Consider the following 17,402-nt stretch of genomic DNA (forward strand, 5'->3'; position numbering starts at 1 on the left):
CTCGACGATATCCGACTCCGAAACTGTCGGCCGGACAATTCCGATCGATCGGAGGATAGGCATATCGGGGCTCTCCGTTCCAGGCCTCCTTCCATCGTTATTCGCCGCCGGCTCGTTAACTTATTGGAGCCGGTGAGCGGAGAACGTGTAATGGAAACATGATATTGCGTTGTAAGACGGAACATGAGATTGAAAGAGAGCGTCGTATTTTTGGAACTAAACCATCGTGTTACATCTCTGGCGAACGAATTCTTCGATCGTTTGAATTTCTTTCATATATGTAGCAAGCATACGTCATTTTGACGTCGAATGACGTCATTCATCACGTTTAATGACGTCAGTTTGGGATGTCTCTTAGCTCTTTTAAACATCCATTATCTTATTATCTTTGTTAAATTTTTCTTTATTTTAATTTAATTAATTTTATTGAATTAATTTGTATAAGATTGTTATTCTCAAATTTCTTTTTTTAGATCATATTTTATTCCCAAACGCCCAGACAGCACCATGTCCAAAATTGGAGCATTATAAGACATCTTTAAAGAGTCTTATGATATGATATCTAAAAGATATCTTAAAAATATCTTAAAGATGTCTTATGCGTCGATTTTGGACATGGTGTTGTCTGGGTTATTCTGTGTCTTTTATTAATTAATAATCATATAATCATATTATTTGTATACGGAAGGGGTTCCTTTATCCTATTTATAAATAATTTTTTTGTGAATAATACAGATAATGATTGAAATAGCATACGAATTCGTCGAAAAAAAAAAGAATCTAATATCTATAGTAAATATGCGGTAATAATTTGTTTGACAAATTAAAAAAAATCGTGCGTGATATAAAAGTCGGACGCCATCGGATGCGTCACGAAGGATCTCTCTCTAATTATAAATAGCTATACACAGATATTAATAAATAAATATCGATTTTATCCATGTCTTTCCATGTCCGTATTTTGATGCGCATCGATGCGATGCGCGTCAAAAACGAGGATCATCTCAATATCCGCCACGTTTAATGGAATTTATTCATTAAATACACATAGATATACATATATAGGATTTCGAGGAGGAAAACAATTGGAAGCACTGGCTCGTGTAATGACTCATCATTTTTAATGTAATTTTTATAGTAGCATAGTATAATATTAATTAAATTAATTTATATATTAAATATTGTTTGTTTTTTTTTGTATGCACTGTGTAACCGAGTAACAATACAGACGAGACTAGCAGATGGTGACCTTCGTAGCATTATACTCCTCCCTTCATTTTCTTGGCGCAAAATTAAAATTATTTGTCATTTTTTCTTACATTGCTAATTAACGTGGATATTTCTGTTACATTTACGTTTATCTCTATTTAAAGTGTAAATCTCTCATTCCCGAAGCCCGACAGCGTTTCATCGATTGCTCGTAAACCATATAATAAGGGAGGGAAGCCCGCTCCGATTAGAATAATAATAAATTATTTCATGCGAAAAAAAGTAGAGACGACATATGTGTAAAAAAACTTACTTTAATAAATAATACAAAGCGTAATATGATCATTTTAAAGACACGGGCAACAACAGATGTCGAGCGTGAATATTCGAAGGTTATGGATTATCGTAAGATTTCACTTGCTAGATGTAATAAAAAGCGCGCTTTCGAATGTATGAAATGCGAAATCGCGACGTGCATGTCTTAATGATGTACAACAATATCGTTTCATTGCATATATATATATATATTATATATATATTTATTATTATTAAATTTTTTAATTCCATTTGAATTTTTTAGCGACTAGTTCGGGGACTTTGATTTTTGCATTTTTAAAAAAATGGTTTTAGATCGATCGTTTGATGGAGAGGGGCCGATAAGAGTTGCCAATGCCTTCAAAATTTTTCAAACGTCGATCCTGTGACAATAACTATGTGTAAGATACGTAGAGAGACTTTCATTAAGAGTAAGAGTGTATATAATGCAGCACAGTTTTTCGACAAGTTCGTAAGAGAGTGTTCTGTGACCTCTCGCTGTTCTGGACAAGACAAGATTTATAGCTAAGATTTTCGCGCGTTAGTATCAGTGGCAGTTGTCAAAAAAAGACTATATATTATTTGTTCTAACTATATAACGTACCCTTAATTACGGTACTACTGTTCCTATGTGTGAGTGTGATTGGGTTTCTTACTATTTCTGTATAAATCTTGATTGCAATTTTTTCACCTCTTTGTATATGCATAAACCGCAGAGTGCGATTGTAGCAAAATATCCATCTAGGTATCTTACGTCACAGAGTAAAAAAGGAAAAAAATATGTCAGATACCGACGATATAAAGGCACGACGGATTCCTCGATGCGTCGTGTCGCGATGTGTGTGTGTGTGTGTGTGTTTGTGTGTGTTTGTTACTAGCGAGCATTTTTTTTTACACTGCCGAAAACCGACTAGCTGGGACTATAACGACATACCGAGCTCGCTTTAGCAACAATCGCGTGCCGACAATCTGGCTTTTTATTTATTAGAAATTGACGTTGTGCAAAGTATCGATGTACGATGACGCTATAACGGAATAATCGTGGTGATGCGCGTTTATTTTTATATCTATAGCATAATGGAACACGCAATGACGATCACACTACTATATAGAAAAACCGACGATGATTGATTTTGCGACGATCGACGGTTCACATGGAGCAATAAGGAATAACACTATTAATATAATAATAATAAGAAGAATAATAAGAATAATCATAATAATTATGATATATGCAAAATTGGAGAACTTGTACTCGTCGGGAGATAACTTCATCACGAAGATCATCACGTTCGCGCGCGCGATCGAATCAGTAACCGACACTTATTTGTCATGAATCAAATACTTGTAACCAATGATGTTATTCGTCAACGATTAATATCGAAAAGGCCAATCGATGGGTATGAAGATAGCGCTTTATCGTTGAGGAGGCTGAGCAACGAAGTCGAAGAACAAATCGCACCTTTAAATAACGCTCCGTGGATAGCGGCCGCTTCGTGTTACGCTGATCGCGATCATCGACCGGGCCTATTCTGAGCCGTCAAACAATCAAGCGGCATATACGAAGTATGATAGACAGCAGCGAAAAGAAGGCTCCTCGTGTCGCGGTGTTACGTAGGAGCAGAAAGCGTAGCATTATTATCAGCAGCCCAAATTGCATAGTCCTGTGAAGCCAGTATAGTCTGTAACAGACATAAGTAAAAGACATATCAGACTGACGGAACCTTTCTTCTATAAGACGTTGATGAATAAATAGACAGATGGATAGAGGAGCCCTAAATAATGAAGAAATAAATTTATATATGTACCCATAATCAAAAATTCTAATGAGAACCTCTGCTGGTCTGAAAAGATTTTTTAATATTGCTTTATTTCTCAATAGATTTTAAAGATATCTCACTTTGTGATGTGTGAACGAGCAGCTGGCAGTGTGTCCGGACTCTCCTTCATAATAAAGTGTCGTATTCCCAAGATGTAATGCTCCAAGTACGACGGCCAATCGATCTGCCTGACATCGAACATAAATGTTTCCCGATCCTCCGGACTGAGTTGTTCGCCGAGTCGTCGTACGTTGTCGTCTCTAAAGTTCCATTGTTTCGTGCTGAAATACTCCAGGCACTTGCTGGCCTTGGAGAGTTTCGCCTGTACGCGGACCATTATTGGCCGCGAGCCCTTTAGCCGTGCGAAGGTATCTAGGATATGCGCGGGTAGCGTGTGCTGAAGCGTCACACACAAACTGTTTAAGATGATAGATCTGCGACAACGACCGTCCGGATACCAGAGCACATCGTTTACCGGATGTATTCGAGAGTATTTAAACGATAGATCAACGAACTGCTTCCAAGTTATAGGATTTTGCTGGCCGGTGCAACAGTTGTAAATCGAGATGGTGTCGGTGCGATGCGTGGCAGTCCTCCATGCCGCGCAAATCATCAGATTTATCACTATGTCGACGGGCACCAAATCTGCCACTTTATCTTTGTGGCACAGCATAGTCCTGTAAGCGAGAAATTTGTGGAAATTTTTATAAAAGATTTATGTATGAAAAATTATTGAGATTAATTAGCGGAATCGTAAAGATCGAAATGACGATGATATAAGTACATATTTTGATATTTGTCCAACTGAGGTGTATTGCATTGTCAGATTTGTCATCAAAACTCCTGGCTCCTCACCGACCATGTTGGAATTGTGACGTTAGAGAAAACACCCGCTAAAAATTCTTAGATGCCATTTCGAAATAAAAAGATATTTAGATGAAATAGCACTTCAGAGATGACTCAACAGCTGTAAAATGACTGTAAATATGAGGCCTAGTCCATCTGGTCTTTACACAGTCATTCCATATGACAAAGTCTGATATCACGATCATTTTACGGTTGTTGATTGACTATCAAGGGAAAATAATAATTTTCGAGATATTTTAAAAGTGTGCTAAAGCCATCTGAAATAGTGTTTCATCGAAATATCTTTTCATTTAAAAATGGCATTTAAGAATTTTTAGCGTGTACTTTTCTCTCCTCCGATGACGTCACAATCCAACATGGCCGTGACGAGGACCCTCAGGAGCCTTAATCAGAGATGTGTAAAATAGGTGTCCAAATCCATTTGAAATAGAAAATACAAAATAGTTCAAATTTTTTCACTTGAAAATGCAAAATGTTTATTAGACACCCATTTGAAATAGGAAATAGAAATTAGATTTTCTTAAAATGTTTTTTTAATAAAAATAATTTTTTTATATATATTTACATTTTACATTTTGTATTTCGCATTTTAAATGCATATATATTTCAAATGACACATCTCTGATGAAACGGTTACCTGAAGAAGCCTTTTGCAGCGGCAGCGATGATCCCGGTAGGTCCGTTGCAGTTGTCCACCCAACCGGCGACCGGTTCTCTGTACGATGACAACACGATCGACGGCCTGACGATCGCTACCGGTAAAGCACCTCTTTCCCGCTGGAGCATCCGCTCGGCCAACGCTTTGGTAAACGTGTACGTATTCGGCCGGCCGGCGATTAGATTTGGAGTCAGGTCCTCAACCATCTTGTCGTCCATCCACTTTGTCAAAGCGATCACCTGCTCGGGCTCCTTTGCCACCGGATAAATTTCCTCGGCGACGTCATTCCGATCGCAATTGCAATATGCCGTCGAGACGTGAATGAGCGCCTGCGATTAAAAACTTACGTTAATCGCGTATACTTTTGTTATAAATTAACGAGAAACACGAATGCAACTTTCACCTCGGTACGTTGATTGAACGTGCACTCCTAATTTGGCTATTGTGTGTAGAGATTAAGTGTGTACACGAAGAAAAATACACTTAGAAAAAAAGAGGACAAAATATACATTTAAACAAATAAACATTTTCTTATTTAAAATGACCATACAGAAGCTCATTTTTTTATTAATTAGGTATATTTATAAACTCTATCTTCTTTATGTGTTTGTTTTCTTTTATCTCAATTATATGACAAAATTTTCTTTATTTTTGCTCTGAACATGCTTTATGGACAGAGATATGATGCAAAATTCACATTAAAATAAAATCTTTTTTAAGGCTCCTGCATACTCGATTGCCAAGTCCGTAAAACGACAGCGCCACATTTGGCAAAACTATAAACTATAAAGCGTGAAAATGACATAAATTATTCTTGCGACTTACAGCGTCATTTATCATTTTAGTGCAATGTTTCTATTTTTAAAATAATTGTTATAGTGTTAAAATATATATATATGTTATAGTGTTAAAATATATATATATATATATATATATATATATATATATATAACTTTCAATGATAACTTTCAGTAATGAATAGTAAAATAATAGTGAAATAATACTATCAATAAATATTAAATTGAACATTTTTTGCTTATGAATAGTTAAACAAAAAAAATTAAAAAAGATTAATTTATCATCAAACATGACGATTTACGAGTTGGACGTAAGTTGATTTTCTGCACACTTTCTTTAAATATGTGCATACATAAACCAAAAATAAAATAAAAAGAAATAATTCTTTTTTTTAGATATATCTTTGTAACATGTTTGTCGAGTATATTTTTTATATATGTACGTTCATTATATTACTTGTGATTAGCATAAATTATAATATGAAAAGAGTATATACGCACGCGCGTAAAATTATTTAATAGGCGATCGATGAATGTTTTAGAATAGAATTTCACGATATAATAAAGAGTGCAAAATACAAAAATACTCGTAAATTAAAACCTGCTCTATTTACCTTTCGAATATGCGGAATATGTGGAAGATACGAATTGAATATACTTCAATATTAAGAAATTTGATAAACAGAGCTAGAGAGCTGTTGCTTTTAAATAAAAATAGATGTATGCCATGCGCGAAACGAAACGAAGTGTTCAAAAGATTCTCGAGAACTTATACCTCGAGAGATCGTATCTTTCGATGCCGTAGAGATGTACATAAACCCTCCGTTGAGAATAGACACTGCAATCTTTCGTAAAGATGCACATTCGTAAAATATAAGATCAGGTAATAGATGTCTCTGACATTAAATTAATCTTGATTTACAAGATCTACAGCAAAAATCAACCTCGGCTCAGCAATTTTGCGATTTAATTAAAGATGTATGAGAGACATCTAAAAATGGTACAAAATTTATAAAAATTATATAGATTGTTTCCACTTTGATACTAAAGCTACTGTCAAAATTTGGATTTAATTCACTAACTCATTTAAGGCTCCTGGATCTTCGCCGCGGTCATGTTGGATTGTGACGTCAGACGCGAGAAAGCACACGCTGAAAATTCTTAGATGCCATTTTTAAATGAAAAGATATTTCGATAACATTTTTCAGATGGCTTTAGCATACTTTTAAAATACCTCGAAAACTATTCTTTTCCCTTAACAGTCAATCAACAATCGTAAAATGATCGTGATATCAGACTTTATTATGTGAAATGACTGCGCATGTGCAAAGACCAGACGGACCTCATATTCCAGATGGATCTCATATTACAGTCATTTTACAGCTGTTGATTGATTATAAAGGGAAAAGAATAGTTTTCGAGGTATTTTAAGAGTGTGCTAAAGCCATCTGAAGTGTTATTTTATCGAAATATTATTTTATTTCGAAATGGCATCTCAGAATTTTTAGCGTGTGTTTTCTCGCCTCTGATGTCACAACATGGTCGGCGAAGAGCCAGGAGCCTTAAACTATAGCGACTTTCTATAAGATGTACAGATTTTCTACAAGATGAATAGCGTTCGTACTTTGTTTCCGATTGTATCGCCCATACATCCTTAAGGCTTAAGGAAGAGGAAAGCGAAATTTCTCTTACCTCAACGTTACGCATGCGGTGACATAATTGAACCAATCTTTTGGTACCCAGCATATTTATGGTGACCGAGAGTTTCAAGGCCTCATCAAACTTCACGGTGGCTGCTGAATGAAAGACGACCGATACGGATCGTATTAACATATCTTGATCGTCTGCCGAGATGCCCAGTTCCGGTTCCGTAACATCACCAGCCACGGGTATGATCTTCGACAGCTCGCCCGGAGAATCCCGCCGTAATTTCTCAAACAGCTGACGAGAAAGAAACGTCATTTCGATTTTTCGAAACAACAAGCAACACGAAGAGGTGACATAATTAGGGAAGAGATTTACCAGTGAGGTGACATAATTAGGGAAGAGAATTACCGGTGCGTTTAAGAGTTCTTGCAGCCTTTCCTGTACGTCCTGACTCTTCTTGGGTCTCATCAAAAGATAAATGTTCTTGATATCCGGACATGATCTCAGTAGCTTCTCGACAAGAACTTTACCCATGAAACCAGTACCTCCGGTTATAAAAATCGATCTATCTCTGTAAAAGTCTTTCACGGATGTGTACTCTCCTCCAGCCATCGTGGCCATATCAAGAATGACTCTTAATGAAGTCCTTTAAAAAACATCAGAGATTAGAAAAATATTTTCTAAATTTTTATTAATTTAATTAATCATTCAAGTGAATTACACAGTATAATAGACAAAATAATGATTGAATTAGTGGATTATATTTATTTATATTATTTTATTTTTAAAATTAGGCTTTGAAATAAAACCGAATTTGGGTCTAAAAATAGCCCAAAATGGCCAACCTTCAAATTTGGAAAAAAAAAAAAATTTCGATGTAATGAAAACGAATGATTAGTACATCATAATCCATTAACGGAATTTAATAATTATAAAAAAAGTTTGATTTTGTTATACTGTGTTATTAATATATCCTACCTAAATTATTTCGTCAGAAGTTCTTCGATTATTTCCCAGTAGAAAGTATATCGGATTCTTAAGCTTTTTTGCTTCCTTATGTTTCCGTTTCTATATTTTTTATATCCAAAATCACATATATTAGATGTAGAGTACGATATACAAATGAAATCAATTAAGCTGTAGAATGCAATGCTTACAAAAAATTGCAGATGATGCAGATGATAAGCGATAAATCAAGGCATACATATATTGTCTTTTGAATTGATGTTTAATTTGTCATTTTAATGATTGTAATAACGTCTACTTTAATTAACCCGTTAATATTAATTTTAACGTTACCTGGTCTGCGATTCGACCAATTGTCTCCCAATGATTATATATAATCTTCTATTGTTCGATTCTTGACAAATAATGAGGCGCGGTAAAAACGGCTCTCAAAAATAATGATGCAGCATCTGCGAACGGTGCGACGTCCTTTTTTCACACACGTCGTACCATGACCTTCCAAGCGGATGCAAATCAAATCCAACGTCCGTCGGATTCATTTCACGTCTCTTACAGTTACCAACTTGTCTCTACAATGCACGAAATACAGAAAGTTTTTCTTTTAATTCCTGAGAACCACGCATACGACGATTAATATATACAGGATGTCCCAGACCTACCGTATAACTTGTTAATGGCAGATTCCTGGGATTATTTGGAGACGATTTTTCCTCAGCGAAAATGTCGAAGAGTCATCAATAATTTTCAAGTTATAAGAGATTGAAAATAAAAGGTTTTTCGCAAACTAAGTCTTGCGGAAATAAAATATTAACAAAATCACATTTTTCAGTTAATTTCAGATAGAGTTTACCTTAATAAAATTTTAATTTAAGGATTAGTTACAAAGATACATGAAAAATTGGGAACATGCAAAAAATGATGACTTCCCTCGACATTTTTGTTGAAAAAAAATCGTTTCCAAATGATCCTAGGAATCTGCATTAACAGGTTATACGCGGTAGGTCTGGGACACCCTGTATACTAATATATAGATTTAAATCATGATTAATAGATTAGTGGTGTAAAGAATATATAAGCAAACAGAAAGAATACGATATGGTATGGGGCAATAAGGGGGTTCTTCATAGGGGGGAAACTTTATATACATATAGGAAAGATAAATATATAAATTAAAAAATTTTTAATTACGGCCCAAAAATGATTCTAAGGAGTAAAACCACCTCTCATATGTAGAGCAGCTGTTTGTTTTTCTCGTTATATTTCGAAAAATATTCAAGATAAAATGTTTTATACAAAAATTTCATGGAAAATTTCGAAAAGTGAAAATTTTGATAATTTAATTTTGATAATTTAATTTTTTCGTGTTTTTAGAAAGGACCAAGTAGTCGTTCAGAGTTCAGGATCGAATTTCAAAGTTCTAATAAAAGGAGTAGAAAATGTATTATTTTGTAATTGTTTTTCAGTATCAAATATGATATGGAATCGCTAGTGTGAATAAAAATCCTGAAAATCTAATGTCGATACCAATATTTAAAGTTTGATAACCTTGAAATGTATTTAAAAAGGCACAATTGGAATACATCGTAACTTTCTTTGTCCACTTTTTAGTTTTTTTTAAAGATAAGGTAAGATATTGATTCGCAAGGTCCAACGCCGCTCATAAATCTAGATACAATACGCCTAAACGGAAAATGTGTCGAACCCGGAAGTGAAAGCAATAATGACGACTTCTGTTTCTCTCTTATTTTTTACCTATTACATTACAATCCATTTAAGGCTCCTGCATACTCGATTGCCAAGTCCGTAAAATTTGTTCGACAGCGCCACATTTGGCAAAACTATAAACTATAAAGCGTGAAAATGACATAAATTATTCTTGCGACTTACAGCGTCATTTATCATTTTAGTGCAATGTTTCTATTTTTAAAATAATTGTTATAGTGTTAAAATATACCGAAGACTCTCATTTTGTTATAATTTAATATGTAAAAGCAAATATTTATTTCATTTCGATACCTGTCAAACAGCGGGTTTTCGTCCTTGATTAGGCTCAATTCAATTCGACATATACAATGTTATTTATTGCTTATCCAAACAAAAGGAGAGTTTTCGGTATATTTTACAAGTCGGTTCTATCGGTTACAAACCCTATTTTATTGAAAAACATTTTTATTTTAGCGTAAGTCGCAAGAATTTTCATGGTATATTTTCTCGCTTCTGATGTCATCAATTCAAGATGGCTGCAATGAGTATGCAGGAGCCTTAAACATACATAAGTCTATTCGAATACTTTCATATATCTTTACAAATATAGTTTGTGCAATTAAAAGTTAAGTACTGCTTCGGCAAAAACGTCATAATGGTGATAATAAGTATTAACTTTTTGCCCCCAGTTTGAGTTTTGTAGCACCCGAAGATGTGACTATTTTTTAATTATACCAGGTGTCCCATTTTAAAGGACCCACTCAAATATCTCATTGTCAGAAACACTGCGTTAAATCGAAAAATGTTTCCTACAAAAGTTGTAGGGTTTCGAGGGGGACATAACATAGTAATATTCATTTGACCTTGGGCGGCGTCTCCAAGGTTAGTGAAGGTTAACCTTAAGTGAAGGTGAGAATGAATTTTGAAGAAAATAAACAATGCTTCAGATAAAAGTTGTTCAAATTAATTAGTAGAAAAAGATGTTATAATAAAAAATATGGGTTTCCATTTAAAAAATTTATTCTCACCTTCACTTGACCTTGGAGACGCCGCCCAAGGTCATATGAATATTACTATGTTATGTCCCCCTCGAAACCCTACAATTTTTGTAGGAAACATTTTTTTATTTAACGCAGTGTTTCTGAGATATTTGAGTGGGTCCTTTAAAATGGGACACCCGGTATAATACATCTTTAATAAAATTAATTAAAATATGAAAAAGTTATTAATAATTAGTACTATTAATAATCAAATTAAATAAATAAATAAATAAATAATTAAATAATATGCAATGGCATAAAAATGCTTTCAATTTATGATTCTTTTTATTTTTAAAATTATAATATATATATATATAATATACGTATAATAGTTTCGTAAGAAATTATTTGTAAAATATAAAACCAATTTTTTGAATATTTCAAGTTTAGATTTTTCAACAAATTAAATAACAATTGTTTCTTTATATTGAAATTTTCAAATTTATTTATTTATTTATTTATATTATCTAATATATAATTGTAAGAAACATTTTGAGAAATCTGCATTACACTAACTAAAATTTTATTTATATATATGCCAAAGAGAAATAATTTACAAACGATACCTAGGATAAAATCTAGGATCAATTGAATGATTAATAACGATAATTAACATAGTTAAACTGCATTTTTTTAACGAATGAATATTTAACTTTAAGAATAATATTACTATGTAATAATTAAAATAATTTCTTTATTGAAATACTAAAGCCTAAATAGTAAAACAAATCGTTAAATTCGTTAAAATCGTTAAAATAGTTAACTAATATCAGTTATTATATACAATTTTAAGAAAAATAAAAATTACAATAAATTATATCATTTATTAAAACAGAAAAAAGCAAATTTACGAATAAGTTATTTATATTACAAAATAGGAAATGTTATTTAAAAGCAACATCCTAAAGTATAAATATCTAATATGCATTAAATATATCTATCTAAACATTGAAATAAAAATAAATAAAAGAAATTTGTGTATTCTGTCCATTCTTATATATTTATAAGAAAATATATATTGTTTCTAATGTAATTAAACAAGTATATACAGGGTGATTCATTTTAATCTTAACAGGCAAATATCGAAAAATATGGGAGATACGAAAAAATGTTTCTTACAAAAGTTGTAGGCTTTCGAGGGGGACATCTGATAGTGACCTGACTTTGACCTTGAGGTCAAATCCTACAACTTTTGTATGAAACATTTTTTCGTATTTTTCGAGATATTTGTCTGTTAAGATTAAAATAAATCACCCTGTATAAAAAAATTAATATAAAATTATAATATATTAAATAAATTAATAATTTTTACATTTATAAATAAATTTATAAAATTTTTAAATCTATCATATCATTAATATATATTATAAATTTAAAAAGAAATAATACCTAACTCTTTTATATTAAATTTTTTTTTAGTTTTATTTAATTCGAAAGATACATATACATGTGATTTTATCATGTCTGTAAAAAATTCCCTATCTTAAAATATATCTTATAAGTTCTGTATTATATGATGCATTTAAAATATTTTTCTAATTAGCAAAATTTTTAATATTAAAATTTTTCTAAAAAGGACACAAAAAAGATTTAAACAATAAATAATAAACTAATAATTTTCTAATACATAACAAGTTTTTCTTTTATTATTATATATTAATAATTATAATTACTATACTTATATAACATCAAAATAATCAGTTCATTTGGTGTTTCTAAAATAGAGAGGAACAACTAATTAATAAAAAAATTATAAATGTAAATAAGATGTTTAAGGATTATTCTTTATAATTTTATCGGATGGGCTTTAGAGCGATGTAATAAGAGAGAACTGATAGGAGATCGATAATCGTCCGTCACGTAAGGGTGTATAAGCACGTCTTGCCAACCGATTTGCGAACGATTGCGGTCTAACGTACCGTAAGCGGGTTACGAGGCTATTCGGTTTTATTGTTGTAAAAAGGAGCGAGTTCTTGGACAAAATCGGATCGTTAGTTTGCAGAAATTCTCTAACAGGCAAGTCATCGCGAAGTTATATTTATCGCGAGTGAACGAAAAATATTTGTTATCTTTTCGTATATCGAACATGACGTGATATTACGCGACGTAGTTATCTCACATAGGCCCATTTCTACCAACATCGGTTAACTTTAAAACCTCCGGTTAAACTATCTTTGTCTCTTTTTAAAAACGGAGCTGAAAAAAGACAAAGATATAGTTTAACCATAGGTTAAAATTAACCGACGTTGGTAGAAACAGGCCATAGTTGTTACACTGTTTGTATCAATTACCCAATATAAATGCATTTTTTTTTTCTCATGCATATATATATATATATATATATATATATATATATATGCATGTATGTATATGTATATATACATATCACAAGTCGAGTAGTTCAAAATTCAATCAAAAAATTTTTTTTACAAAACTAATAAGTGGCAAGTAATAATGGAACTAGACTTATTAAAAAAATCGTCTTGAAAAATTATGGTCGGAAAGAGAAAAGTTCACGTATTTTTAATCCTCGATTTCTTCGCACAGTCGACATCACGCTACGTGCGGTTAATTGTCGACAATTTACTAGCATGCAGAGGTTCACAATGCGACATTTACGTAACTATCACAGTTTTTGAACATGCGCTATCGTTGTAGACATTATGATTTATGAAAAAACAAGGAAAAGCTTCATTAACATTTCAAAAAATTTTTCCAAATTAAGTATAAGTATTAAGTAGTTAAGTGACATTCATTATATAAAGCGCGATAAAAATAAGATTATAGTTATTTCTGAATTTATTATTCGTTCTAAATTGTTATAAGAAAAAAAAAGATTTACTTTAGCGATGTTACAAAAAAACCTAGTTTATCTTTTTACTTTGTTTACATGTGTGTGTATTCCTTCTGTCACAGAGAATTTTTACTGTTTTTTTTAATTAGAAAAACTATGAAATTAAATGATTTTTATTAGCAACTGTTTATTTTTTATTAGCAAGTTGTAAAAAAAATTGATTTATCTATAATTAGTTACGTAATTGTTTTTTTTTTCATATACATACGTGCATCATATACATACATTAATCATTAAAAGACAAAGAAATATATGGCAACATTAATTCAATTTCACAAAAAATGATGATTCCTTACGTAATAACGCACTTTTTTCATATACAATGCGTATTAATAGACAAAGAAATATATGGCAACATTAATTCAATTTCACAAAAAATGATGATTCCTTACGTAATAATGCACTTTTTTCATATACAATGCGTACAAAGTTAACAATTTATGATAAATAATTTCTCTCGACATTACTAGTGAAAATACAAATTAGTCAACAATTTATTGGTTCGTTAAATTTCTGAGATATTTATGTTATGTATGCAAGAAAAATCTAGATGACTATTATTTAGAGTTCTCATAATAATCCGACTATTATAACGTAACGAGAAAGTGAAAACTCTCGATATTTTCCTTCGCAGAGAATTTTTTTTTCGCGCCATCCCTCATCTCTAATACCTTATTTTCCGAAATATAAATGTCACATGCTGGTATCGGTTAGGCACTTTTGTTATTCGTAAACGGGATAATTATATAATACGAGTGCGAGATGTTTAATTTCGTTCCGATTCTGTTAGGGAATGGGATATGTATTATTGTTCACTTATGTTATAACTATAAAAACGCCTTTCGTTCGAATTAATCACGACTAATAACATCGTACGTTCCTTATATATAGTGTCGATAATTTTTATGACATGTAACTGCTAATTACAAAATTTTACATCAGCGTCCAGATAAATGTAGTTTTACATAACAATAAAAAGGACGAAAAGTTAAACCTGTATCCTTTTTCCGCGATTACACATATTTTATCGTCGTTCTGATTTTCAGTATGTCTCAATGTAAAAAAAATATATACATAGGTGGAATGTGAACAAAAATAAAATAAAATACAAATAATCGATATTTTATGTAAATTGCAAGAGAAATATATTTGCATAATGGCATAGCATATACGAGGGCAGTTCGATAAGTCAGTGACTTTTACAAGATATGGCACTCAAATCGCAATCTAATTTTATTTCTGATATTTACCATCTTATTTAAGTATACACACCAAGTTTCAAGTAGATCTGTCAAATAGAAATTATTTGACAGCGTTCTAAAGCGGATAAGTTTGTGTTTTTTTCTAAAATGGAAAAAAGTGAATTTCGTGTGCTAATAAAACATTACTTTTTGCGTGGAAAAACCATTAAGGAAACTGAAGAAAAGTTAAAAAAGTATTATGGGGACTCTGCTCCGTCGCATGGAATGGTTCACTGAATTTCGTTGTGGTCGTACAAGCATGAATGATGCTGAGCGCCCGGGACGTCCGAATGAAGTCACAACTGAAGAAACAGTCAATAAAATCCATGATATTGTATTGGACGACCGTCGAGTGAAGATACGCGAGATAGCCAAGATGGTAAACATCTCAAACGAACGTGTTTTTAATATCTTGCATAAACATTTGGGCATGAAGAAGCTGTCGGCCAGATGGGTGCCGCGCTTGCTCATAATCGACCAAAAACCACAACGAAATTCAGTGAACCACTTGTGAATCATTCCATGCGACGGAGCAGAGTCCCCATAATACTTTTTTAGCTTTTCTTCAGTTTCCTTAATGGGTTTTCCACGCAAAAAGTAATGTTTTATTAGCACACGAAATTCACTTTTTACCATTTTAGCAAAAAACACAAACTTATCCGCTTTAGAACGCTGTCAAAAAATTTCTATTTGACAGATCTACTTGAAACTTGGTGTGTATACTTAAATAAGATGATAAATATCAGAAATAAAATTAGATTGCGATTTGAGTGCCATATCTTGTAAAAGTCACTGACTTATCGAACTGCCCTCGTATTTATCGTAAATATGTGTAAACCCAAATCTACATAATAAAAAAGTCAGATTATGAAAATGTATTCTGAGGTGAACCAGATTGTCAAAACGATTTGAATAGTGAGAAATAATCAGTTAAAAAGACGTCGAATCAATGACTTTTTATCCAAAGAGATCGGTTTATGTAGACGTTTAAAATTTGGTCGATTAGACGTTTTTGTGTCCTTCAAATTTAATTTTTCTAAGACGTTTATGAAAACGTCTATTAGCTGTTTATAAGAATTTCGTTCAAAAAACGTTTAAAAGATGTCTATTGGTAGCTTATTAAACTTTTTAGTAGCTTATTAAACTTTTTAGTAGTTTATTAAATTATTTTAGACGTTTATTTCGATAAGATAGAATAAAATAGAATAAAAATTCGATAAGATATATAAATTTAAAATACACTCGGCAACGGAAGAATGCCTTAACAAATGAATTTACGTATATATCGATATATCTATACATAAATTCATTTGTTAAGATATTTCTCTGATGTCAAGTGTATCTTAAAATTTTATATTATAAATTTTATATTTTATTGTATAAGATACGAGATAAAATGAAATAAATTATAAGCATAATTTTAAGAAATAAGTTTAATAAAATAGAATTTATGACATGACAACATATATATTATATATTACTAAACATATATATACATATGAAAGTTTATAGAAAGAGAGCAACAAGTTATACAATATAATGTTTGTAGAATATTATTTTACTCTCTTGTTAGACGAATTATAAGAGAAAGGGACGGTTATTAATCACATTCTTTTTTTCTCTATTTTTCTCTCTTATTTCTTCGCGTATCTTTTTTGCTTATATATTATGTCTATCTTATATTATTGTTTGCAAATTTTGTGTAAAAGCTACTATTCGAAAATATATAAAAAACTATATATTTTATATATTATATATTATTATATATTATTGGATACCACTGAAAATGTCAAAATAAATATATGTCTTATTAATACAATATATATATATATATATATATATATATATATACAAAATTTTATAAATAGGCTCGTATATTGTAAACGCAAAATTCGAAATTATAGGCCAACAAAACGAGCAATTATTTGGATGTAGATAAATAAAAATTAACAAATAATTATAGATATTATGTTAATCATGAGATTTAAACTACTTTATTAAATGTATACGTTTCGGCTTTACTAAGCCTTCTTCAGTATAAAAATAATCGATGTCTTTGTAAAGAACAAAAAATATGTAAAGTACATTCGTGTCACGATGATGCTAGTCGTGCGCATTATTACAATAATGATTATTAGAGGCCCATTAAATCGTTATGTATAGAGCATCGTTGTTGAAATGGTGATGGGTAACATTCTGTATGACGCTGATCACTCGGTTTGTTAGACATTTCATCATTGGGAAGCGAAAAGTAGCAAGTCCGAAATGACAACGTCCACAGTGT

The 17,402-nt window shown here is 31.6% G+C and overlaps 1 protein-coding gene across 2 annotated transcripts in view; it reads right to left on the reverse strand.

Moving 5' to 3' along the window:
- Window positions 1–1,099: 1,099 nt before the first annotated feature.
- LOC145938052 (putative fatty acyl-CoA reductase CG5065) overlaps window positions 1,100–17,402 on the reverse strand; it is a 28,544-nt gene continuing 12,241 nt past the window's right edge. For both annotated transcript variants that reach the window (XM_083041384.1, XM_083041385.1), the window contains 7 exons: window positions 8,613–8,848; window positions 8,292–8,381; window positions 7,722–7,959; window positions 7,359–7,607; window positions 4,849–5,198; window positions 3,425–4,021; window positions 1,100–3,206 (listed from right to left, as the gene is read on the reverse strand). In XM_083041384.1, coding sequence (XP_082897510.1) covers window positions 3,065–3,206; window positions 3,425–4,021; window positions 4,849–5,198; window positions 7,359–7,607; window positions 7,722–7,934 — 1,551 coding nt within the window. In that variant the 5' untranslated portion in view covers window positions 7,935–7,959; window positions 8,292–8,381; window positions 8,613–8,848 and the 3' untranslated portion in view covers window positions 1,100–3,064. The remainder of the gene's footprint in view (window positions 3,207–3,424; window positions 4,022–4,848; window positions 5,199–7,358; window positions 7,608–7,721; window positions 7,960–8,291; window positions 8,382–8,612; window positions 8,849–17,402) is intronic.

The sequence above is a fragment of the Prenolepis imparis genome, unplaced genomic scaffold (genome assembly GCF_030444845.1).
Source record: "Prenolepis imparis isolate NDT839.2.m4 unplaced genomic scaffold, iyPreImpa1.0 SCAF_7, whole genome shotgun sequence".
Lineage (NCBI taxonomy): Eukaryota > Metazoa > Arthropoda > Insecta > Hymenoptera > Formicidae > Prenolepis > Prenolepis imparis.